At 42.8% G+C, this 24,865-nt stretch overlaps 2 protein-coding genes across 2 annotated transcripts in view; one reads left to right on the forward strand and one right to left on the reverse strand.

Moving 5' to 3' along the window:
* The window catches only part of ADGRE3 (adhesion G protein-coupled receptor E3), a 39,917-nt gene extending 35,747 nt beyond the window's left edge, over positions 1-4,170 (forward strand). The window contains exons 14-15 of the mRNA XM_081135469.1: positions 1,154-1,249; positions 3,867-4,170. Of these exons, the coding sequence (XP_080991595.1) occupies positions 1,154-1,249; positions 3,867-3,875 (105 nt within the window). The 3' untranslated portion in view covers positions 3,876-4,170. The remainder of the gene's footprint in view (positions 1-1,153; positions 1,250-3,866) is intronic.
* Positions 4,171-10,761: 6,591 nt separating this feature from the next.
* On the reverse strand, positions 10,762-21,896 carry CLEC17A (C-type lectin domain containing 17A; the record flags this gene model as incomplete). Its single annotated transcript, XM_081135470.1, is given in 11 exon segments — positions 10,762-10,894; positions 12,607-12,716; positions 14,554-14,705; positions 14,810-14,905; positions 16,609-16,671; positions 16,757-16,900; positions 17,878-17,928; positions 19,740-19,880; positions 19,883-19,895; positions 19,897-19,962; positions 21,852-21,896. Coding segments are annotated over 11 exon segments (1,014 nt in total).
* Between the last annotated feature and the right edge of the window lie 2,969 nt (positions 21,897-24,865).

Genomic DNA, 24,865 nt, shown 5'->3' on the forward strand with positions numbered 1-24,865 from the left:
CAGACAGTAATGGCCCTTGACAGCAGCCATCAACTAATGACTGATGGGAGCTGGTAGATAAATGTCCAGATTCCTTGTCCCTGAGGTGGGATGACCCTGAGGTGTTTCCTATGCTAACTCCCAGAGCTCCCCAGTTGTCCACAGTGGAAACACAGTGGAAAGGATTAGGTATTTTTTACTGACTGCCTTCCCTTCCCGATCTCACTTCCCCACTGATACACTAGTGTTTCCTGAGATCACCCCTCAAATGAACTCATTTTTTTTTCTTTTTTTTTTTAAACATATCTTTATTGATTTCAGAGAGAGGAAAGGAGGGGGAGAGAGAAGATAGAAACATCAGTAATGAGAGAGTCATTGATTGGCTGCCTAGCCCCCAACCTGGGTATGTGCCCTGACAGGGAATCGAACCCTGATCTCCTGGATCCTAGGTCGATGCTCAACCACTGAGCCACGCCTGGCCGGGCTGGACTCTTTACACTTGAACCCTGTCTCAGGGTCTGCTTCGAGGGACCCCAAACCAAGTCACATGGAAGGATACCACCAAAACATCAGTTATCTTTCACTAGATTGAGGAATTATATGTGATTTCTATTTTCTTCCTCTGCATAAGCATATTTTGTAAGTTTTCTACAACAAAGCTGTATCCATAATGAAAAATATTATTATGGTAAAATATACATAACATAAAATTTACCATTTTAACCATGTTTAATTTTACAGGTCAGTGGCATTAAGTACACTCACATTGCTGTGCAGCCATCACCACCAACCCTCTCTAGAATGGGTACTGAAACCCTGTGCCCATTAAACAATAACACTTCATTCTCCCCTGCCACACAGAACAGTGCCAGCCACCACTCTACTTTCTGCCTCAATTAATTTGACTATTACAAAGATCTCATATATGTGGAATCATACTGTATTTGTCCTTTTGTGATTGGCTTATTTTATTCAGCATAATGTCTTCAAGATTCATCCATGTTGTAGCATATGTCAGACTTTCATTCCTTTTTAAGGCTAAGAAACATTTTATTGTGTGTATAAACCACATTTATAGGAAAAAAATTTTTCATAATGTCACTTTCCTCTTCCCGACTCTGCCTTTTCTCTTCTCCAATATTAACAAAAACCATCCTGGTATTTCTTGTTCCAGGTTCGAATGTGGTTTAGAAACATGGTGAAACCTAAATCTGAGTCTGAGACTTTTACACTTTCCAGCAGGTTTGGCCCTTCCTCAAAACCCAGTGAGGTAAGAGGACTTATGATTTATTCTAATGTTTCACCCCTTGACACCCTAAACTCCCTCTCCTTGTCTTAGTATGAGCTCCCCTTCCTGGGAGGTATGAGGAAGAGGTTTTTTCCTGATGACCTGGTGAGAATTCTTCATTCTCACTGTATTGTTCTTAGCCCTGCTCACTAACAGTGCTTAAGCTGACTTTAGTATCTATTCTTGTCATTTAAATAAGTATAGGTAAAACATATCACCAGCACCACTACCATCTAAAGTAGACTTCTTTGGGAGGAGACTTGTAATCCTAGACATAGAGTGGTTCATCATCTGAAATCCCACTATCCCGTAGAGAGGTTCATGTGAGCCCAGTTGGGTTGATGGATACCATGGAAAGGATTCCAGGAAAGGAACTCCATCCCAACTGTTCAACATAATTATAAGGGAGGAATACATGGAATAATGGGACCTTCATGGGAGCGGAAATGGATCTGTTAGAAAAGGAAACTCTCTGGAACTTGGTTGCTGGTATTTGTCCTGCCATTGAGCTAACACAGGCTCAATGCACCAAAGAATGACTTTCTAGCATTATCTGAGACTCCTCTCCATAGCTGTCCCTTATTTGATCTTGTAGAGAAATAAGAGAACATAGGAAGCTATGCCACTCGATGAGCAAAATGGGCTCAAAGCGCATAATCCATAAAAATTTTATCTCATTTGGTTTTATGCCTTCTGTGTGCGCACACCACATCTGCTAGCCAAAAAGCCTTAGAATATGTTATTTTTAAGCTAAACAAAATTGAGAAGTTTCTGATATATTATCTTCTACATTTACTGATATGTGATTTTCACTGTTTCAACAGTAGAAATATTGAGGTCACTGTTCCTTATTGGAGGCAGGAAAGGAAAATTCATTGAGAAATGCCTGGTGAGGGGATCAATGGGAGAAAAAGAGGGACATCTGTAATACTCTCAACAATAAATAAATTTTTTAAAATAAAATGATCAGCATTAAATAATAATAAAAATTAAAAATTAAATAAAATTTTTCCAAAATGACCAAGAGAAAAATATGACCAGAGAAAAAAAAGGTATTAAGCATGTCAGGTAATTGGAAAAAATATTTATGACTATTAGGCTTAATCATTCTCAATAAGAGTAAAGCCATGATAGGTGCTAACCATTGGCTGTGACTTTTGAAAGGTTTCCCAGATAATCCAAAATAACTCCCAAAGCTCCTAGCATTCCAGCTACTGGTTTCCCACAATTAATAAGGATACATTATTATTATTATTATTATTATTATTATTATTATTACTTAACATTGTGGGAAGTGAGTGTATATTCTTTTAAAAGAATATATTTTATATATTATTATATATTTATTTTTATATTTTTAATATATAGAAAACACTTTAGCTCACTTTAAAAAATATATTTGTGCCCAGCCAGCATGGCTCAGCGGTTGAGCATCGACGTATGGTCCAGATCAGGGTTTGATTCCTGGTCAGGGCACATGCCCAACTTTCAGGCTCAGTCTCCAGTAGGGGGCGTGCAGGAGGCAGCTGATCAATGACTCTCTCATCATTGATGTTTCTGTCTCTCTCCCTCCCTCCCCCTTCCTCTCCCTGAAATCAATAAAGACATTTTTTTAAAAAAAGAAAGAAAAGAAATATATTTGCTTTAATTAAAAGAATTTCTTGAGTTTTTCTTTTTCTAGGCACAGGATATGAGTAAAGGCTAAGAAGATCCTTTCTATGAACTAATTTGTAGCTCTGTACCCTAAAAATTGCTAATATTGGAATGTCAATTGTGTAACCAGGCAATACTGTTTATGGGAAAAGGCATGCTTGACTGGACAGGGGGTTCTGTGAATGAACCACAAATATCAAGAGGGAAGGCATAGCTTTAGACTTCCTGCATACAATGACTCTCATAACTAGGCCAGGAACTCTTAACCTCATGGGCTGCTACAGGAGATATTGGTTCCCCAGTAGAGTTTGGGGCTTCTAAACAAGCTGTAACTTGTAGGGAGCAAAGAGAACATTTGTTGAGTTCTATATGTCAGACACTACAGTAAACGATAGACATAAAAAAACAAAAGTAACGAGACCAACACAGTTCCTACCTTAATGGAGCTTAGAGTCTAGCTTTTCTTCAAAGACAAAAACCAAGATCCAGGGGCCTGAAATTCTTGAGCTATATCCAAAAATTTTTCCAAAAAAAATAATTCTTCACCTGAGTTTTTTGTGTTTTTTTTTATTGCTTGATTTGAGGGAGAAAGAGAGAATCAATTTGTTGTTTCACTCATTTATGCACTCATTGGTTGATTCCTATATGTGTTCTGACCCAGGATTGAACCAACAACTTTGGCATATCTGGACGATGCTCCAAACAACTGAGCTAACTGGCCAGGGCCTCATCTTGGATTTTTTAGAAGTGCTCTCACTATAAACTAAGGCCACACCTATCCTAGGATTCCCAGATACTAGGAGATCATGCCATCCTTGCCTACTGGATATAGCTCTCTGGCTTTAACCCACTCCTACCCTTCTTCTCTGCTTTGTTGTTGTTTGTTTGTTTTATGCTTACCTCTACCTTTAATCTAAACATCTTTGGGGGGGCAATATCTTTTCAGGACAAGTGAAGAGAACATATTCAAACTAGAATGTTCAACTTCACATGAAAAACTATATCCATGGATCTGGTTGGCTTTGTGAAGAATGACGCTGAGGACAAAATGAATCATTATACACATCACCCCTGGAGAAGAAATGTTTAACTTGTACTTCCTGAAGTGCTTGTTCTGCATAATGGGTTCTCAAAAATGCATGTTGAATTGGATTTCTCTTGTTCAACCAATGCTTGTCCCTGGTTACCCAAATCATGACTGTTGCAAATGCTTTTTGTAAATAAAGAGGTCCTTTTCAAGGCCTCATCTCAAGTTCTTTCTCTCACTCATCCTAAACTTGTTCTTTAAACTCATCCACTCCCAAAAACTATCAGCTTTACCTCCTTTCTTATCCAGGCTAGATCTCATGATGAGCCAGGTCAAATGATTCTCTCCCATGCTTTCAACACCTTTGCTTTCTCATTCTGATTCCACACCTGCCTGGGAAAACCCCAATCCAGCAGTGATCCAAATATGGCAGGCACTGTGCATTGTCTATTCAGCAGCCATTACCACTATCAACAGAAACTTGATTATTAACAGAAACTTGATTGTTTTAAGGTTTGAGACAGCAATGTGTCTGAACCCAGGGGGTCAGTGATACTCAGCTGAGGGGAGATTACCCCCCGACCAGGGACATTTGTCAATGTCTAGAAAGCATTTTTGGTTGTCATGACTAGGGCAAGGTGAGATGCTACTGGCATCTAAGTGGCAGAGGCCAGGAATGCTACTAAACACCCAACAATACACAAGGCAGACCACACACACAGAGCAAAAACTTATTCATCTCCAAATGTCAGTAGTGCTGAAGTAGAGAAACCCTGGTCCTAACTAACTATAGTGCACTTATTCCTATTTGCTAAAGATTGATTCAGGATGGGCATTTGTATGCCAATTGTAACCAATGAGATATAAAAAACACCTACTGGAAAATGCTTTTTCTCCTTGATAAAAAAGCAGACAAATTTAAGGAGACCCTGACCATGACTTCTTATTTTTGGTTATTATAATAATATGATCCATGAAGGAAAGATGGAAGAGTGGAAAGATGGGAATAATCTGGGCTTTTATAACATTGTTGAGTTACTGAAACACTCCTTGGGCTATTTCCTATGTGAGACAGACTCCTTTTGTTAAGCCTCTTTGGGTCAGGTCATCTGTTACTTGCAGCCCAAATCAGCCTTCTTTATGAACCAATCATGTTTCTTCTCCGTTCCACCATCAAAGCTGTGAGACCTCAGAATCATTTAGCTTGGAGCCATTACAAATGTGTACTTTCTGCCCAGCCACGCATGGCTCAGCGGTTGAGCATCGACCTATGATCCAGGAGATCGAGGTTGGGTTCCCCATCAGGGTACATGCCCAGGTTTCAGGCTCAATCCCCAGTAGGGGGCCTGCAGGAGACAGCCAATCAATGACTCTCATCATTGATGTTCCTATCTCTCTCTCTTTCTCCCTTTCTCTCTCTGAAATCAATAAAGTTATATTTTTTTAATAATAAAAATATATATATATAAAACAAATATGTACTTTCTACCCATGTATGGTTTACAAACAATGCTAATGTATGGTTTATAAAGAGACATTTATCTGCTTTTGAATTTTCTATATCACAAAGAATTTTTAAGACCTGGACAACTAATAAAAAACAAATGTTTAAAAATAACAAAAAAATAAAACTTGTGAATTGTTTATTTCTGGAATTTTGCATTGAATAATTTTGGACTGAGGTTGGCCACAGGTAACAAAGAGCAGTAAATGAAACCATGGATAAGGGAGGACTACTGTAAAAACTGAAAGAAAAAAATAACCAAATATGTGCTTTCTGATCTAAACAAGACTCTCCATGCTACCTGAAACTTGCTCTTCCTATCCTCAGTCAACTTTCCCACATGGGGAGTTTCTGTTTTCACATCCTTCCTCAATTCACATCACTTTTCCTTTTACATAGGTATAAGACCTTGTCTCCTACTTCACAGAGATAATAAACACCAACTGATGGAAAGTCCCTCAATTTTCTAGCATCTCTTTACAAATATACCCACATCCATACCTATCCTTGCATCCTTTCCTCATGACTGCTCGTTGTCTCCCCCTCCATCCTTCCAAACAACAAAGGGATCCTCCACCTTATTTAAAGCTAACCCTTCCCTCTGTGCTTTGGAGCTCATCTCCTCCCATCTCTTTGGCAGACCTTTATCCATTGATTATCTCCTCTCTCTGCTATCCCCTCTTCCTCCCATCCCCTCACCGCCCAACTTGCTGCAGCCTGACTTCTGTCTTCAACATGCCCAAGAGTCGGGCAATATCCCAAATGCTTCCTCAGTGCTAAGTGCACCAGCTGCTCCTCAGTCTCTTCTAACTTGACCTTTCTTGATGTTGTAGGTCCCTTTTTCTTCATTTTCTTTTTTATAATAAAGTATTTTTTGTTTTGTCTAGCTTTGCTGAGGTATAATGAACAACTAAAAATTGTCTATAAAATGTACAACATACATCTGTAATACTTTCAACAATAAAGATAAATTTTCAAAAATTAAAAATAAAATAAAATGTACATGATTTGATCTACATCTACTTTTCTCCTTGAGGTTTTCTCTCTCTTTTTTTTTAATTTTTTATTTTTATTTTCCTGATATCACACTATTTTCCTATAAGGGTGGTCAGCTCATCCCAGGACTTTCCCAGCTTTTGGACTGAAAGTCCCACACCCCAGGAACCCCTCCATCCCAAGCAAACCAGAACCATGTCGCAAGCTTGTCTTCTCCTGTCTTGCAATGTCCTAGTTTGGGTTCCCCAAAGAGCAAATTGAGACAAGGATCCAAATGCAAGTAGTTTATTTTGGATGTGATCCCAGGGAACACCAGCAGGGGTGTGAAGAAGTGAGTCAGGAAGGGAAAGGCAGTCAGCACAAGATGCGTTCAAAGGTGTGTTATGGAGCAGGCTATTGCTGTAGGCAATGGGAACTTAATCCCAGCAGGGACCGCTGGGCAGTCACACGGTCTGAGTCATCTCACCTGAGAGGTGAGGGAGCTGGGGTATATGCCCACCAAGTCCAGGGGTTGGTAAGGTCTGTTCCAGGAAGCATTTTTCCCTTGCCATTTCTCACCTACCATGTGCCAGACCAGGTAGACTCTGGTGGCAGTTGCTGGCCATTAGAAGTCACTGAAAGCCTGAGGATCAAGACTATAAGCAGGGTATGTCCACATCTGCTACACACAGGATCTCATCCTTGACTCAAGAGAAGTTCTAAGAATTTCAGCAAGAGTTCATGAATCACCTAAATTTCAATGTGTTGCGTTCATAAGCTTTTTTTCCTTCCCTATCTCTAAGTAATGATAACTCCATTTTTTCTATTGCTTAAGCTGAAAACCTGAGGATCATTCTTTACTCTTCTCTTTCTCTCACACCCCATATTCAGTCCATTAAATAAGTTAGCTGTTGCTTCAAAATAGATCCAGAAGTCTTCCTACCTTCACAATTAGCTCCCTGGTCCCCATCATCTCTCACCTGCATTATGATAATAGCCCCAGGAGAGCCATACAGATTATTATCATCAGACCCAGAAGTCAACTCTTGGTCTCTCACCTTAGTCCAGGATGTCTGTTCCTCCAAACCATGCTGTTCCTTTCCCATAATTGCCAGCGGAAACAAGAGCTACAAGGTCAGGGCCCTCAAATAATTCAAGTTTGCAGACAGTCCCTCAGAAAGCAGCAGGTGCTACAGAAAGAGATGAACCACTGGGGGCACAAACTGAGTCCAATATCAGCTCTGCCACTTATCCACTAAATGTCAATGAACAAGCCATGACACCTCTATTTGCTCAGTATTTCTAGCTATACGATGGGGTTGCTTATTATTGCAACCTCACAGAGTCATTGTAAAGATTAAATGAGAGCTCTTGTGTCTATCTAGCAAACAATACATGCTTGATAATCCATGTGGTAAGAGGGCCTCTTTCATATTCATGTCTCTATCTGAAATTAGACAATCATGAGAAATTGGGGAAGTGAAATAGGTTTGGGCCAGCTCCATCGAAGACCCACTAGCATGACTTGGAGACATGACCACAGACCCCTGTTTCTCCATTTCTCAACCCACATACTGGGGGAAACTGAAGTTTCTTCTTCTGAGATTTGGGAATTTCCCCTGACCCCAGATGAACAGTTGATTGGACCAATGGTCCCTTCAGTGGGGGGTTTGAAACAGGATGCCCCACCCACACTGCAGTCTATGGGCTGTATAGGGGGCTGGTTTCAGTACTGGTGAGCTGGGGACAGGTGTAAAGGTTAGCAGGGAGAAGTATAGAAGGAATAGAAAATGAAATGAATGCCAACCTCTCCCACTACCCAACACCCTCTCAGAACCTGCTCTCAGTCAAAATAGGGACAATTCTATTAGTCATTTACTAATCAATAAATTAATTGATTTGGAGAATATCTACTCACCCCTGCATACAATTCAGGGATTGTCCAAAGGAATTGCCATGTTGAGTTGTGCTCAGCTGGGGGTAGTACCAGCTTTCAGGGGATGTTTTTGATTGTCACAATGACTGGGAGAGGTACCTCTGGCATTTAGTGGGTGTTAAAGACTTAATTCTGCCCTCCTCCCCCCCCCAAAAAAAATTCATAGGTTGAAGTCCTAACCCCCAGTACCTCAGAATGTGACTGTATTTGGAGATAGGATCTCTTTTAAAGAGGTGATTAAGGTAAAATGAAGGTCTTAGGGTGGACCCTAATCCAATATGAATAGTATCCTTATAAGAAGAGATTAGGGCACAGACATACACAAAGGGAAGACCATGTGAACACACAGGGAGAAGACAGCCATCTATAAACCAAGGAGACAAATCTTACTAGAAACCAACCAGGCCAACACCTTGATTTCGCACTTCCATTCTCCAGAACTATGAGACAATGTATTTTTAATTTTATAACAGCTTTATTGAGATATAATTTACATATACAATTCACTCATTTAAAGTCTACAATTCAATGACATCTAGTATGATCACAGAGTTGTACAACCATTACTACAATCAATTCTAGGACATTTTCACCACCCCCAAAAGAAACTCCATATCCATTAGCAGTAACTCCCCACTCTTCCCTTCCCCCAGCACCTGCTAGCCACTTATTTATTTTCTGTTTCTATGAGTTTGTCTATCCTGGACATCCCATATAAGTGAAATCATACAATACATGACCTATTATGCTTGGCTTCTCTTACTTAGCATAATGTATTCAATGTTAGTCTATGTTGTAGCATATATAAGTATTTCATTTTTATGACTAAATAACATTTCATTGTCTGTATATACCACATTTTATTAATCCATTATCGGTTGAAGGACATTTGTATTTACCAGTTTTTGGCTATTATAAATAATGTGAATGATGCTTCTAGGAGCATTCATGTACAAGTTTTTGTGTGGGCATATATTTTTTTAATTTATCTTTATTGTTGAAAGTATCACAAATGTCCCCTTTTTCTCCTCCATTGACCCCCTCCTTCTCACTCCCTTCTCCTCCCCAGGCCTTCACTGCATTATTGCCTGAGTCCATGATTTTGCATATATGCGTATAAATTCTTTGGTTAATCCCTTCCCGCCCCCCTCATTTCCCTCTGAGAATTATCAGTCTATTACATGCTTCCATGTGAGACAATATATTCTTGTTTTTTAAACCAGTCTGTGGTACTTTATTGTGGCAGCCCCAGCAAATTAAACAGTAGGCAAGGACCACACAATGAACTGGCATTTTGAGACTCTCTAATGTTGCAAGAGCTAATAACCCAGAAGGTCCACTTGACAGTAGAGTGAAACATTTCACCAAAGATCTTTACCAACTACAAATAGTTCAAAGATACATGTGGATAGATATCTCCATTGCTGTCCTGAGAATCTGACCAAGTCATGGCCTATCTTGGCAACACTGGGTGGGGAATCTTGCCTTTCAGGTGGTCAGCAGTTCCAAGGGCCAAATCTTAACAGAGGTCTGATTCCGCCACCTAGCTTGGTCAAACCTCACCTGAGACATTGAGAAAGTTGCTTGTCAAGAATAATCTTGCCCCACCTGCTTCTCAATAGCTGATCCACATCAGGTAAGCAGTAAGGGAGCCCAGCCCCAGTGCATCATGGTTCAGAGGACCCAAGGTATTTTCAGCTCCAGTTCAATCAATGTCAGACCCGGAGTCCCCAGAGCAAGCATCACTTCCTAAGTGCCATGATCAAAGACTTGGTTTTCTCCAGACCCCAGAACTGGGAAACCATAACTCCAGCTCACCATCAGCTGTGGACTGATTGTGTGTGTCCCCAAAAATTCATATGTTGAAATCCAACCCCCATGGTGATGGTATTCAGAGTTGGGCCTTTGGGAGTTCATTAGGTCCTGAGGGTAGAGCCCTCATGAATGGGAGTAATGCCCTTATCAAAGGAACCCAAGAGAGCTCTCTTGTCCTTTCTAACATATGAGAATACAGCAAAAAGATGGCATCCATGAACCAAGAAGCAGGCGTTCACCAAGCACTGAATCTCCCTACACCTTGATCTTGGGCTTCCCAGATTCCAAAACTTTGAGAAAAAAATTCTGTTGTTTATAAGCCACCCAGCCTATGGTATTCTGTTATAACAGCCTGAACATACTAAGACACCATCCAACTGAACAATCCCCGAAGTCTTCGCCCTAGAAATTGTCTGACTTACACCCCAAGGAACTTGCTACATCCAAGCTGCTGGTTCTGTCTTGGGTACATCCAAATTGGTTCATGAAGAAGCAAGGTCTTCCGCAGAAGGACAGGAAGCTCTCATCTTCAAGAGCCAAGGGGCACTCAGGTACGGACCCCCACCCAGTCTCATCCCTGGGGTTCAACAGGAACATTTCCTCTCACAAATCCAATAAGTAGCTTTGTTGCAAGACAGGTCATTCCAGGTGCCACCTTTGTTCATGCTGACACAGTCCTCATCATTAACGTTGTTAGGTTCCTCTGGTTCCCAGAAGCTGGATAGAAGAAAAAGTGGTGTGGGAGGGGTGAATAGGTGGAGCACAGGGTATTTTTCAGGACAGTGAAATTATTATTCTACATGATACTGTGATGGTGGATACATGACATTAACATTATGCATTTGTCAAAACCCATAGAATGTACAACATTCAGGATGAACCCAGATGTAAAGTATGGACTTTAGTTAATAATAATGTGTCCCTATTGGTTCATCAATTGTAACAAATGCACCACACTAATGCAAAATGTTCATAATAGAGGAAACTATGTATGGGAGAGGAATGTATATAGCATATTTCTGTACCTTCAGCCCAATTTTTCTGTAAATTAAAAAAATTATTAATTCTATTGATTTTAAAAAATATATTGGGGGAAAAAGGCCTTCATGGTACAGGACTCTTTCTTCTATCTGAATCACTTCTTCCACCTCTTAGAATTACCTGAAGATGCTGCATCATCCGCTTTACCCCAACTTGCATGTCCTAACTCAGCTCCATCTCCCCCATTCACCAGGCCAATCTCTTCCCTCCTGAATCAGTTTCCTGCATCTGGTCAATGTTCTTTTCCAAAGAACACTTCATTTCCACCTTAATTCTCCCAACCTTATGGGTATTGTAATGTCTTAGGTCACAGCAGATCTTTACTTGGTTATTCAGGTGCACAGGACTTACCGAAGGACACTTAGGAGAGGGGGACAGAGAGAAGCAGAATGGGGTAGAAGATAGAAGTGAGCAAGGATGTGAGTTCAGCTGAGTCTAGCCTCAACTTGATCCCACAGGGAGCTCTGGAGAGTGAATGGCATCACAGAGTTATCCCAACTTGAGACAAGGTGTCCAGCCTTCTCTTAGCCAATCATTGTTGTGGACTGACCCCAGTGAGAATAGGGTAAACTTCTAGGTGAGCAGGCTTCCATTCAGCTGAGGACAACTATCCAGAGAAAGCATAACTGTGACCCTTTAGCCACCATGGCCTCTTGCTGGTGTGTGGCTCCATCAGCCCCATACAAGGATCTGAGCTGGGCACCCACAGTGCCATGCCATGCTATGCCATCTCTATTTATAGAGATGTGCCTCTTTCCAAGAATCTTTAACAAAAAATAAGATCCCCAGACACAACACTAATATATCTAATATATAAAGAGCTCCTAGAAATCAATAGGAAAAAGATCAAAATTCCAATATTTAAAAAACAAAAAAGATATGAATAGATAATTCACAGAAACATTAATACATAATGTAGACTCTTAGCTATTAGACTCTGGAGCCAGGTTGGTTTGCACTGCCACCTGCTAGCTGTCTAACCTTCGGTAGGTTACTTAACCTTTCTGTGCCTCAGTTTCCTCATCTTTAAAATTAAGATAATGCTACTTTCCTTATAAAGATTAAATGAATGGGTTAATATCTGTAGAGTGTAAAAAGAGTGAGATCCTGTTCATTCTGTTCCTCTTGTCCTATAGGCACTCCATCTTTCTTTCTTTTTTCCCAACCATCAGCTTGGGGACTAGATATATTTGAGCAGTTGTGCTAAAAGGTGGAGATTATTGCAATGGAGGAAAATTAAGCAGGTACAGGGGCCAGAACCCCTATCAGGGAAAAAAGCACCCTGTGCCTCCCCTGTCCAGTCCAGCCTGGGATTCTAAAGAATCTGCTAGCTTGGACTACACAAGGATCCACAATGAGCAGAGAACACAAGAACTCTAGATACTTGCCTCAGAGTGACAGGTGACCCATCCAGCCACTTCCACTTCCCTTCGTGCTCCCTGTCACTCAACCCCAGCCAGTGCACCCGAGGAGAGCGGTGAGCCTTGGACACAAAGTTCTGCAAGTACAAACTCCATTCAGCCATCAATTCTTCTACCTGACTCTTAGGATGAGGGTCCTCCCTCTGTTCTGTCCCACCCCCTGTGGGGTCCCAGACCCTGTGACATCCCAGACCCTGTGACATCCAGAGCAAGATTAGCACCTTCCTCCTACTTGAGCATGTGCAGTGGGGAAAATAATTATGTTACTTTCTCACATGAGCTGTGAACCACTCTGAGCCTCAGTTTCCTCATCTGTAAAATGGAATAATAGTAGCTACCATCTCATAGGTTTGTGAGGATTAAATGAGTTAATAGCATAAATCACTCAAAACAGTGTCTGACAGTCAGTACTGTGACCTCTTCACATCTAACATTATAACACTTAAGGGACACTTTACTAATAACCAACATCTTGGTTTCCCTGTACTTTCACCCCACCCTCCAGTCCTGATCTGCAATCAAGCAGAAAGGTGATTCATTGCTTCAAACAAAAGGCACGAAGGGGGAAAGAAAAGAGAGAATGGGCCTTCCTGCCTTTTTGAATTTCAAAAGCCCAGGCCTTTGGGAGAAAAGAAAGGACTTGGGCCAAAGACAAAAGAAGAGGAAGAAAATATCATGATTAAAAACAACTCCTCTGGTAGCCAACTGACCTATGGTGGAGAAACCACATTAGTAGTTGCCTGGGGAGGGCGTGGGGAAATGACTGGAAAAGGACCACGAGGGAACTCACTGAGGTGGTAAGCAATGTTCTAAATCCTGACTGGGTTAGCAGTTACGTGGGTGTGTGCATCTGTGAAAATGGAATGTACATTTAGGATCTGTGCATTTCATTGTATGCTGATCATACCGCACTCACCCAATCTTATTACAATACTAAGGTTCCCTAAAAGATGGAGAAGAAAGAGTACAAAGGGGGAAATAGTTGTGAAGATGTAGACATGGTGGGGGCCAGAGAGAGGGGCTCTACATTCATCCCCAGTGAGCCCAGATAGGTTGGAGACTATACAAAGTCGAGGGCCCCTGAACCCTTGTTCCTAGGTAAAGCCCCAGAGAGGTGTAAGGAAACCAGAAAGACAAAAGGGCTGCTTGGCCTATCAAAATAGAAAAGTGCCGCCCTGGCCGGTGTGGCTCAGTTGGTTGAGCGTCGTCTTAAGCACCAAGAGGTCCTGGTTGGATCAGTCAGGGCATGTGCTCGGGTTGTGGGCTCTACTCTCAATAGAGGGCATGAAGGAAACAGCAGATCAATGTTTCTCTCTCTCCCCCTCTCCCTTCCTCTCTCTCTAAAAATCAACTAAAAAATCTTTTTTTTAATATGTCTTTATTGATTTCAGAGAGAAGAAGGGAGAGGGGGAGAGAGAAATAGAAACATCAGTGATGAGAGTCATTGATCGGCTGCCTCCTGCACCCCCCCCCCCACTGGGGATCAAGCTCACAACCCAGGCATGTGCCCTGACCAGGAATCGAACAGCAATCTCCTGGATCATAGGTCAATGCTCAGCTGCTGAGCCACACCAGCCGGGCTAAAAACATATTTTAAAAAATAAAATAAAATATTGACCTTCACCACAAATTTTTCTTTTGGCATTAATTTTGTTTGAAATTCAGTCTGGAGAATAGGACATGTTACCTCAGAGCTAGAAAACTGAGACTTGAGAGCTAGGATTTGAACTCAAGCAGAGCATACAATCTTAACCTCTGCATGGTGTTATGCTGGTAAAAGCTGGCTATTAAAAGTTTCAGTGACTCAAAAGCAATTCCCATTTCTCTTCATCCAGGCGAGGGAAGGATGTGTAAATCTGGGAAACAAGCAGGCTGGCCCTGCTGGTTCTCCAGGGCTTAGAGGGGACAGCTCACCTGCTCAGCAATGCTACTGATGATAACCAAGTGAGAGTAATTCTCTTGGCAGAACTTCCGGGCTTCATCCCATGACTTGGTGTTTGTGGAGAAGTAGTAACACTTGCCCTCAAAAGGGAGCCAGCCCTCAGGGCAGGTGACCCTGGTACAGTCTGGGAACAGGATAGACTGCAATGAGAATTGCTCCCATGGATTTGTACAATATGCCAGCTCTGCCATGTCCCCACCTCAGGACAGTTCTCCAAGTCCCACTCACCTAATAAGCCCCGAAGTTCCACCAGGGACTGGTTGGTGTCAGCTCTTACTTGGTCAATGTCCTTCCTCAGTCCAGCAAGCCCTGCCATGCCAGTCACTGTCAGCAGGGAAGAGCTGGAAGGTTAGAGACCCAAACCCCCATCTACCCACTCACTCATCACTGACTGCAGACTCAGCAGAGAGAAGCAAAAGTTGTGCTCCCCACGGTACCCACATTCTTGTGAGTGGTAGTACAACTCAAAACCAACATGCTTGGTGTCCAGCAGGAGTCATAGAGTGGCTCAGAGGAGGGGTTAATCTCTGAACCTTTGGGGAAGAGTGGGGATGGAGGGATTCCCTAAAAGAGGTGGTTTTGAAGGAAGACACTAATTCGGTTACTGTGAGGGGATGGGGTACAGCACGCACCTTGGAAGCAAGGGTACAGAGGTAAGCATTTTGGGGAAGGCTGGTGCAGTAGAGGTCAAGGGAATCTCATAGGAGCTGGAGTTCAAAGTAGGATGAGGGCCAATTTCTTGTTCTTTGAATATAAAGTCAAGGGTTTCATAGTGGTTCCTGGGCAGTGAGAAGCCATTGATGGTTTCTGAGTGAAAGAGGGGCCTGATCTGAGATGTGGGGTGAGGGAGTGTGGAATGTAGCAATGTTCATACTTCAGCAATCATGGTGAAGACCATGGTAGCCCAGAAAATTCTTCTACAACTAGTGTGTATTTCCACTGCTCCCACACAAACTTGCCTTCTTCCAACACTCCCTAGGGTCATCAGTAGATGGCCCTTCAGTTAGATAAGCCAGAAATATAAGATATATAGATACAGATAGATAAAGAGATAGAGATAAGGATAGAAATATATGACATACACATTATCCTTGACACCCTTCCCTCTCACTCACCATCATTCCCAATCCATCCATCCCCAGATCTGATCAATTTTATTTCTTAAATCTTTCTACTTCACACAGTCTTCTTCATCTCCACAGCCACAATCCTCATCCAAGCCATTACCTCCTCTCACCTGTCTTACTACACCATCTTCCTCCCTTGTACTTAAACAATGTTGCTTCTCACCACAGAGCCTTTGCACATGCCTGAGACCCTCAATCCCTCACCTGGTTAATCCCTTCTCTTCCTTCACTCAGCTGCAATACCATTCCTCAGGGGAGCCCTGTATGATCCGCCCAAAGATAAGGTCAAGACCCCTTGATAGACTTTTTCATAGAATCACCTTCTTCTTCCTTTAGACTACCCATCAAAATTTGAAATTTTATAGTCATGTAGGTGACAATTTGTTAAATGGCTGTTTATGCTTGTGCTGTCCAACAGAAAGAACATGTGAACCACGTGGGTAATTTTAAATTCTCTAGGAGCCACATTTTTAAAGTCAAACAGGTAAAATTACTTTGAAAGCTATTCTTATTTATCCCAGTATATCCAAAATATTGTCATTTTAGTGAGTAATCAATATTAAAGATTATTATTAAGATATTTTACATTATTTTTTGTAGCAAGGCTTTGAAATTGGTGTGTGTTTTAGACTTGCTGCACATCTCATTTCAGAATGAGCACATTTCAAGTGCTCAGCAGCCACAGTGACTCATGACCACCATATTGGGCAGTAAAGGTGTAGACACAGACACACACACACCACAGGAACTATGTCTAATGAGTTCACCATCCTACCCACCAACCCCCACCCTGGTACCTGGCCAAGTACTGGGCAAAGATGAGGTTGGTGATTGGTCATGGAGCTGGGTATGACGGTCGTTCAATATGCATGGCATGATGGGATGATTGAAAACACTCACCATTTGCTTGCCATGCCATCTGCTGAAAGGTTAACAGCTTCAGTTCTTCCATCACTTTCCGGTCTATGAGAAGGAGTCTAGCTTGAGCCCAAGTCCTCCTGTACCCCATCCCCAATCTCTCCACATGCCCCATCCTCAACCTACTCACACTTAATCAGGGTTACAAGCAGACCAGTACATCCCAGGAACAATGATGCCACCAGCAGCAGCAGACACAGGAGAACCAGACGTTTTTCCTCCTGGTAGCACCCAGGAACCCCAGATTTCTGACTGAGCCAGGGCACTGGAGTTGCTTGTGGGGGGGATGGAGACACAGAGACCAATGCTGGTGCTTGAGAGAATGAGGAAAGGACCCCTGAGCCTGTCTCCAAAAGCAAAGGGAAAGAGACCTATGGTCATGACTATATCACCAAATGGGGTCAGCAGAAGAGTGTCGGGGAGAGCAAACCCTGAAGAAGCCCAGAGCATTTGTAGAGCATTTACTGTGTGTCAAGCATCCTGTTATAGCTTTTATTGTCTTATTGGATCCTCACCCTTATAACATAGATGTAATTATTCCCATTTTGCCCATGAGTAAACTGTGAGGTCATCCATGACTTGGACCCAGATCTGCCCTTAACCTCTATGATGCATTGTCTTCTGCCCTCCAGTAGTTCCTGCCCAAGCTGCTCTCCATTCAAGGAAGACTGTGGACCCTTGCATCTGGAGCATAGAATGTTTCTTGTACCTTATATGTAAGCAGAAGGTGGACCCAAAAGAATGCCCTACTTGACAGACACCCTGAGCCCCTGGGGGTCTGGTCTAGGCTCAGGGAAAAGTAGCTTCTAAGAGAAAATATTTCTCTGCCCTATGGTCTCACTCCAGAACTATAGATCTAACTCAAATACTCTGGCCACTGTGAGAGGAGCAATAGAAGAACATATGGAGGACTGACTTACTGGCTTGGGATGGCTGGAATGGAGGAAGCTCCAGAGCAATGCCTGGGAGAAAGGGGGAGAGAGTTTTATTCAGAAGTTGCTGACTCTGTCTTCCAAGATCAACAAGACTTTGTCCCCTCTGATTTGCTTTCTAGTCAGAATTGGGGGACTGGAAGAAGGGCTTCCAGATGTCCCCTCTTAGACTTCTCGAAGGGTCTTCCCATGGCTCACCCAGTTGAGATGTGCAGGTGACAGAGGTGAGGTCCGTGCCTGGAGGGGGTCAGAAAGATAATGATCATGTAGAGCAGGTCATCAACCAGGTAAACACAAAGGTCCAGCCCTAGATTCTCACCTGTTATCTTCAGGGGCTTTCTGGGAAGTGGAGGAGTTCCTGTTTTTTTTCCTGAAGAGGAAGGAAAGGTTACTTAGGCCCAAAGCAGAGTAAAGCCAGCACTGGGTCTCCTATACACCAAGCCCCAGCTCACCTGCCCTTGGAAGCCTTGGTGGAGCCACTGGACCTGAAGAAGAGAAGCTCAGAGTTAGAGTTGGCCTGTGGATGAAAATGAGATCAGAGGCAGTGATGAAAACAAGATTGAGATTGTAATGGATGGGGTTGGGCATAAGAATAAAATTGGGTTAGAGATGGGGACAGGATTAAGGTACAATGACCAACCACCCTGCATTACCCAGGACTTCCTCAGTTTTAAAACTGAAAGATATCCATATCCCAAGAAATCTTTCATCCTGGGCAACCTGGGACAGTTGGTCACCCTACATTAAAGACACAGTTAAGTTTAGGAATGGGGGTGGAGCTAAGATTGGGGTTGGTATGAGGGTTTGGATTGAGATGAGGATGGGGTTGAAGATGGGTCGGGGACAGTGACGGACATGGGAGTAGGGTTGTGATTCAGGATGTGGTTGAGATGAAGAATGGGGTTGTAGCTATTTTGGGGGATGGGAAAGAAGTTGAGCTGGGATGAACTTGGGCTTGGAAAAAAGGAAGAAGTTGAGGTTGGGTTGTAGTTGTGATGGGGCATAGTGATGGCATTGGATTGGAAATGGAGATGGGGATGGAGATATAGCTGTACTTGGAGATGGGGAGGGGGTTAAGTTTGGGGAAGGGGTGGCCCTAAAAATGGGGATGAAGTTAGTCTTGGAACTAGATTTGAGAATCATTTTGGAACCAGGTTAGAGTTGGAAGCAAGCAGTCAAACAGCAGAGGCAAGCCCTGGCTGGTAGTTCAGTTGGACGGGTGTCGTCCTGTGCACCAAACAGTTGCCGGTTTGACTCCCTGTCAGGGCATATGCCCAAGTTGTGTTTTCAATCCCTGGTAGGGGGCATACAGGAGGCAGCCAATAGATGTTTTACTCTCACATCAATGTTTCTCTCTCTTTTTCTTCCTCTCTCTCTAAAAATCAATTTTTAAAAAAATTTTTAAAGATTCTATCAATGGCAAATATGTTTTAAAAAAAAAAGCAGAATCCAGTTCACCTCCCACCTCATCCCAAGCCCCACAGAGCCCTGAGACCTCCCAAGCTCGCCCCAGCCTAAACTCAGAAGTGGAGGATTTGGAGCACCATCCCACATGGAATGGCGCCTGTCCAAGGACACCAGGCAGCATGGTCAGCCCTCAGGGGCCCTGGCAGGAGTTGACTCAGGGAAACTTCCAAAATCTCCACTTTTATACCCACTTATTAGACTCTTGTTGATTCCCAGGCCAGGTGTGGGCCACCCAAGTCTAAAGGCAAATTTGGGCCCTAGGTGTGAATGCTAGGAAGTTGGGGAGCCAACAGTCTACTCTCAGTTTCTCAAACATCCACCAGTTCTCTTCTGGGCTTCTCTTCCTAACAAACTCATACTCATACTTCAAGTCCTACTCCAATGTCCCCTCTTCTGACCCCCAGTCCTCCTACCATTGCAGACACAGCCCTCCATTTCCCTCAGAATTTCTACAATCTCTTGGCTTATCCCCCTTCAGATCTTTTTACCTTATGTTGTTCCCAGAACTAACTTCCCCACCAGCCTGAGATATCATCAAGGGCAGGGCAGGGCAGAGGCATGAGTACTCCCACCATCAGAGTGCCTAGCATGGGCTGAGTACACAGGAAGCTGACTATGTCTACAAAGGCCAGCTAATGTCCCCTGGAGACCTAGCTCCCCCTCCAGCCCACAAACCACACATCTCTTCACCTAGCCTCTGAGAAGTCCTCTTACCTGGCTTGGGAGGAAGGTCCTTGTAGGATGGTGCCATGTTCTCATAATCATCACCATCATCATCATCCTCCTCTCTGGTCCCTTTCAGAGGAAAGGCAAGTGAACACCCAGCCCATTTCCTCCTCTGTCCCTCAGGCCCAAGTTTTCAGCCTCAGGATGGAGATGCTGTAACCTGGGTCCTGACCACCCCTGGCCCCCAACCCAAATCTGGCCAAGGCCATACCTGGCAGATCCCGGCACCCAGAGTGAGTAAACAGGGTATGCATGGCTGTAGCTAACACAAAAGACTGACAAGGTGCAACCAGAGTCTTACAGTTTCTGCCCCCTGTTCTTCCTGCTCAGGTTTCTGGAGCTCCTCTCAGTTCCCTTTTTTAAGAGAAGTACATGCAAATCTATCTTGAGGAGAACCACCCCAGACCACACATACATATACACACCTTTCTCCCCAGTATCAATTCATGCATAGAGGTAATAGTAACAACAGCCCTTGCATTTGAGTTTCTACAAAGTGTCAAGCCCTGGGTGGGAAAGATCTATAAGCTCCTTCTTCCATGGAACTTTCCATCAAGACAGGAGAGACAATAAACCAGTAAAGAAATATAGAAATAAACACTACAGTTTTTATTATATTTCCAATAGTGACTAAATATTATTTTTTAAAATAAAACAGGGTAATGGAACAGGATGGGGGCTAATGTAGAGAGATGATCAGGGAAGTAGTCACATTTGTAACAAGGTGTTAAAGTGGTAGGTGCTAAGTATTCCCATATTCCAAAGTGAAATGCTAGGACACTGGATCAGTTAGCTATGACTGCATTTAAAAATTACCCCAAAACTTAGTGACTTAAAACAACAACAGCACTTATCTCATAGTTTCTGTGATTCAGGAGTGCAAGAGCAACTTAGCTGGGTGTTTCTGGCTTGTGATCTCTCATATGTTTGCAGTTAATATGTTGGCCAGGGCTGCAATCATCTGAAGGCTTGACTGGGGCTAGAAGAGCCTCTTCAAGATGGTGCCTTCACATGGCTCTCAGTGGAAGACCACAGCTCCTCACCATGGGAGCCTCCCCAAATGGTTGATTGAGTGTCCTCACCACATAGTGAGGCTAAGGTGGAAACCGCAATGCCTTTATGGTTTAACCTACAATCCCAAACTATGATATCCACTGTATTATATGTGTCACATGGACCAACTGTGAGTCATTGTGGAAGGAGGCTGCACAAGAGCATGAATACCAAGATACAGGGATCATTGGGGCCATTGTGAAAGCTGGCTACTGCAACCATATATACAGAACTTGCAAAGGAAGTTTTTTCACACTTAGCTTGACATTGACTGGTAGGTGTTTTAGAAGTGAAAGTTGAAGAGAGAGAATGAGGTCTGCCTACCCCGTGGGAAAGGCAAAAGATGAAGTTTTGACTCGCACCCAAAACAACATGAAGTGAAAGGATATACATAGAAAGAAGGGCTGCAGTAGGAGTGATTGAGTTTTTTGGTACAGCAAGGATATGAGAGTTTTCTGTGAGCCAACTGAAGGCAGTGAAATACCAGCCTGAAGCCATTTGGAGAACCCTGCCCAAGAGGGTAGCCTGACTGTATTTCTCAAAAGGACTGCTATTGGTCTTTGGGCCCAACAGCCTTAGAATTATCCCTGGTTCCTCCCTTCTCTCTCATCCCATGGCTATGGCAAAGGGAGTTTTCAAAAGATGTTCACAAGCATATCTCATGTCTTATATGGTCGTATGCAATGTGACCTTGCTTCTCTTTAAGGAGTAGAGTCTAGTTCTCTTCTGACTAAATCTGTGTTGGCCTTAATGACTCTCTTATAGCCAACAGAATGTGGTAGAAGTGACATCTGTCATGCAGCTTCCATCTGGGTCTATCAGAACATGTGCTCCAAGAGCCACGTTGTGAGAAAGTCCAAGCCACATGGAGGTCACAGGGAGGCGCTCCACTCAAAAGTCTCAGCTCAGTCCAGGTACTAAAGATTCCAGCCCCCAGGGCATTAGAGTCACCTCCAGTCCTATGAGTCTCCCTATCTTCTGGCCATTTGTTAGTAAGTCTGGTTAGCTTTACCTTCACAATATATCCAGCATCTGAGCCCTTCTTACCTTCTGGTCTGACCCACTATCATCTTTCACCTCAATTACAGTCATAACCTCCACCTTGGTCTACCTGCTTCCCCCCTTGCCCTCCATATAGTAAAGTTCATAAAAGCAGAAAGTAGAAGCAGAGAGGTGGTTACCAGGGGCCAGAGGAAAAAATGGGGAGATGCTGATCAAGGGTTACAAAGCTTCAGGTATACAAGATGAATAAGTGCTGAAGACCTGGTGTAAGCAATGTGACTAGCTGACAATATTGTACTGTGTACTTGATATTTGCTAAGAGGGTAGATCTTGGGTGTTCCCACTAGAAAAAAAGGAAAATGGTAACTGTGTGAGGTGATGAATATGTTGGTTGGCTTGATTGTAGTGAATATTTTACAATGTACGTGTATATTGGGTCATCAGGTTATACACCTTAAATATGTACAATTTTTGAACCTCAAATAGAGCTGGAAGAAAAGCAAACGACAGCCTGTCTTGATTTAAACTTTTGCTATTTTGTTCATTGTGGATTTTTTTCATTTCTTTTTATTTTTTAATATTTTATTAATATATCATTTATCTTGGGAGGGTCTGAAATAAAGCTGTCAGTAGGGTCGTGCTCTCTCTGAAGGCTCTAGGAGAAGGACCTTCCTGACTCTTTCAGCTTCTGGGGACTCCTGGCATCCCTTGGTTTGTGGCCACATCACTCCAATCTCTGCTTCTGACCTAATATGGCCTTCTCTCTGTGTCTCTGTGTCTCAAATCTCCCTCTCCTTTCTCTGAAGCTGGGTGCTATACTGGTGACCCTGAAGACACAGGGAGAGGCCATGAGACAAGGAAGGCAACTCTGGAAAAGGCAAGAAAACAGACTATCCCACTAGGTCCTCTGAGGAAAGGTGGCCCTGCTGATAACTTGATTTAAGCTACATGAAACAATTTGAACTTCTGACCTCCAGAGCTATAAAAGAATTAATTCCTGTTTTCTTAAGTCACTAAATTTGTGACAATTTGGTATAGTAACCATAGGAAACTATTACAGACCCCAAAAGACAAGATCCCAATTCCCCTTTTTAGGGGCTTTCCACTACCCGTAAAAGGAAACACAACTCAAGTTAGCTTAAACAATAAGGAAATCCCGTCCAGCCCACGTACAAATTAGAGTAGCAGGCTGAGTTGCTATAATAGAGATTCAGAACAAGTGTGGCTTCCACAAAACAGAATTTATATCCCATCTCACAGTCTCAGTATTGGCAATAAGCAGTCTTGACAAGTGAAAAACTGTCCCCAACACAGAGGGATGTGAGTGGCCCCAGCCCTAGCTGAGAGGCTAGGGGCAGCAGACCAGCTGGGGGCCAGGCTGTCCCCTGTTAGGGAAGTCTGAGAAGGCAGGAAGAGTTGCCTGCCCAGCAAACACCCGTGGAGCACACATGGGGAGCATGTGTGTGGATATGGTGTGTCAGGGAAGAGGGAGGGGACAGAGGTAGGAGTGAGGTATACCAGCCAAAAAGACCAATAGCATCTCTGCCTATCAAGGGTGACTTTTGAGGTGGGTGGCTCTGGAGCAAGGTAAGTGTAGTGGAGACTGGATGGTCTCACTTGTAGGAGTGATGGCCACATGGCTAGGCTATCCCTCAGGGCCTGGCTCACAGTAGGCACTGAGGAACTGTGGAATCCAGTCCCATCCACCGGGTATAAGACCATGGGCCTAGTCTGATCCCAGCTCTGCCCCATTCTTGCTGTGTGACCTCAGAGAAAAATGACATCTCTGAGCAACTATCTCCTGATATGTCCAAAAGGGGTGGGGGTTTCAGTGGTTCATTCATCCATTCAAGATATGTATTGACCATCTACTATGTGTTAGGCCCTGTTCTAGGTACTAGGGATCCATGGTGAACAACAACAACAAAAAAATCCCTTGCAATAAAAAAGATCACAGAACGGAAATTATACAAAGCAGGTTCTCAGACCAGAACCAAATTAAACTAGAAATCACAGAATGATGTCTGGAAAATCTGCAAATATTCAGAAATCAAGTCATATCCACGAGTAAAAAAGGAAGTCAAGAATTAAAAATATTTTCAACTGAATGAAAGAGAAAGCAGACCATACCAAACTATGTGCGGTGCAGGTAAAACAGTGCTAAGAGGGAAAGTTGGAACATTAACTGCTTATGTTTAAGAAAGTGATCAGATATATTTGAAAGTTGCTAAAAGAGTAAAACTTTTTTTGTGTTTTGGTTTTTTTTAGGTAATACTCTTAGAAATATCTTTTTTATTTATGCTGCTAGACACTTCTCTACATGCCTCACAGAATTGTCTATATATCCATTCACTAAAACAGCACAGTTCAGAACTGCATGGACAAGGAACGCTCAGAAGAACATGACTTTCCCATGTGTCCTTAAACACACTTCTATGTGCACTCCAGAATGGATAGCCAACCCATACCCAGAAATAATAAATACTATTTTCAGAGAATAGATCTTAAAAGTTCTCACCACAAGAAAAAAAAAAATTGTAACTATGTGTGGTTACAGATGTGATCTAGTCTTATTGTGGTGATCATTTTGTAAGATATACAAATATTGAATCATTATGTTGTACATCTAAAGCTAATATAATGTTATATGTCAATTACATCTCAATTTTTAAAGAAGAAGGTTATTAGGAAAGGCCTGACAATTGATATAGACCGAAGGAGGTAGGGGGAAGGCCTTGGATATCTGCAGGAAGAGCATTTCAGGCTGTGCAAAGGCCCTGACAACAAGCTCCTGGTGTGTTTGAGAAACAAGAAGTCTTGAATCCATTGTCCCCCTCTCTGTGAGACTTTCTAAAAAGACCCCATTTAAATTCCCAAGCCAGCCCTTATACACACCATCTATTATGTTTCTCCCTAAAAGTTATCACCACCTTATCCCCACCTGACATTCCATATATCTCACTTCTTTATCTTGCCCACTGCCTGTCTTCCCTTCCCTTAGAAACTCCACTCCACTGCCTGGCACACAGTAGGTATCCAATGAATGTTTGTTGAATGAA

The sequence above is a fragment of the Miniopterus schreibersii genome (assembly GCF_964146895.1).
Source record: "Miniopterus schreibersii genome assembly, chromosome: 4".
NCBI classification, from domain to species: domain Eukaryota; kingdom Metazoa; phylum Chordata; class Mammalia; order Chiroptera; family Miniopteridae; genus Miniopterus; species Miniopterus schreibersii.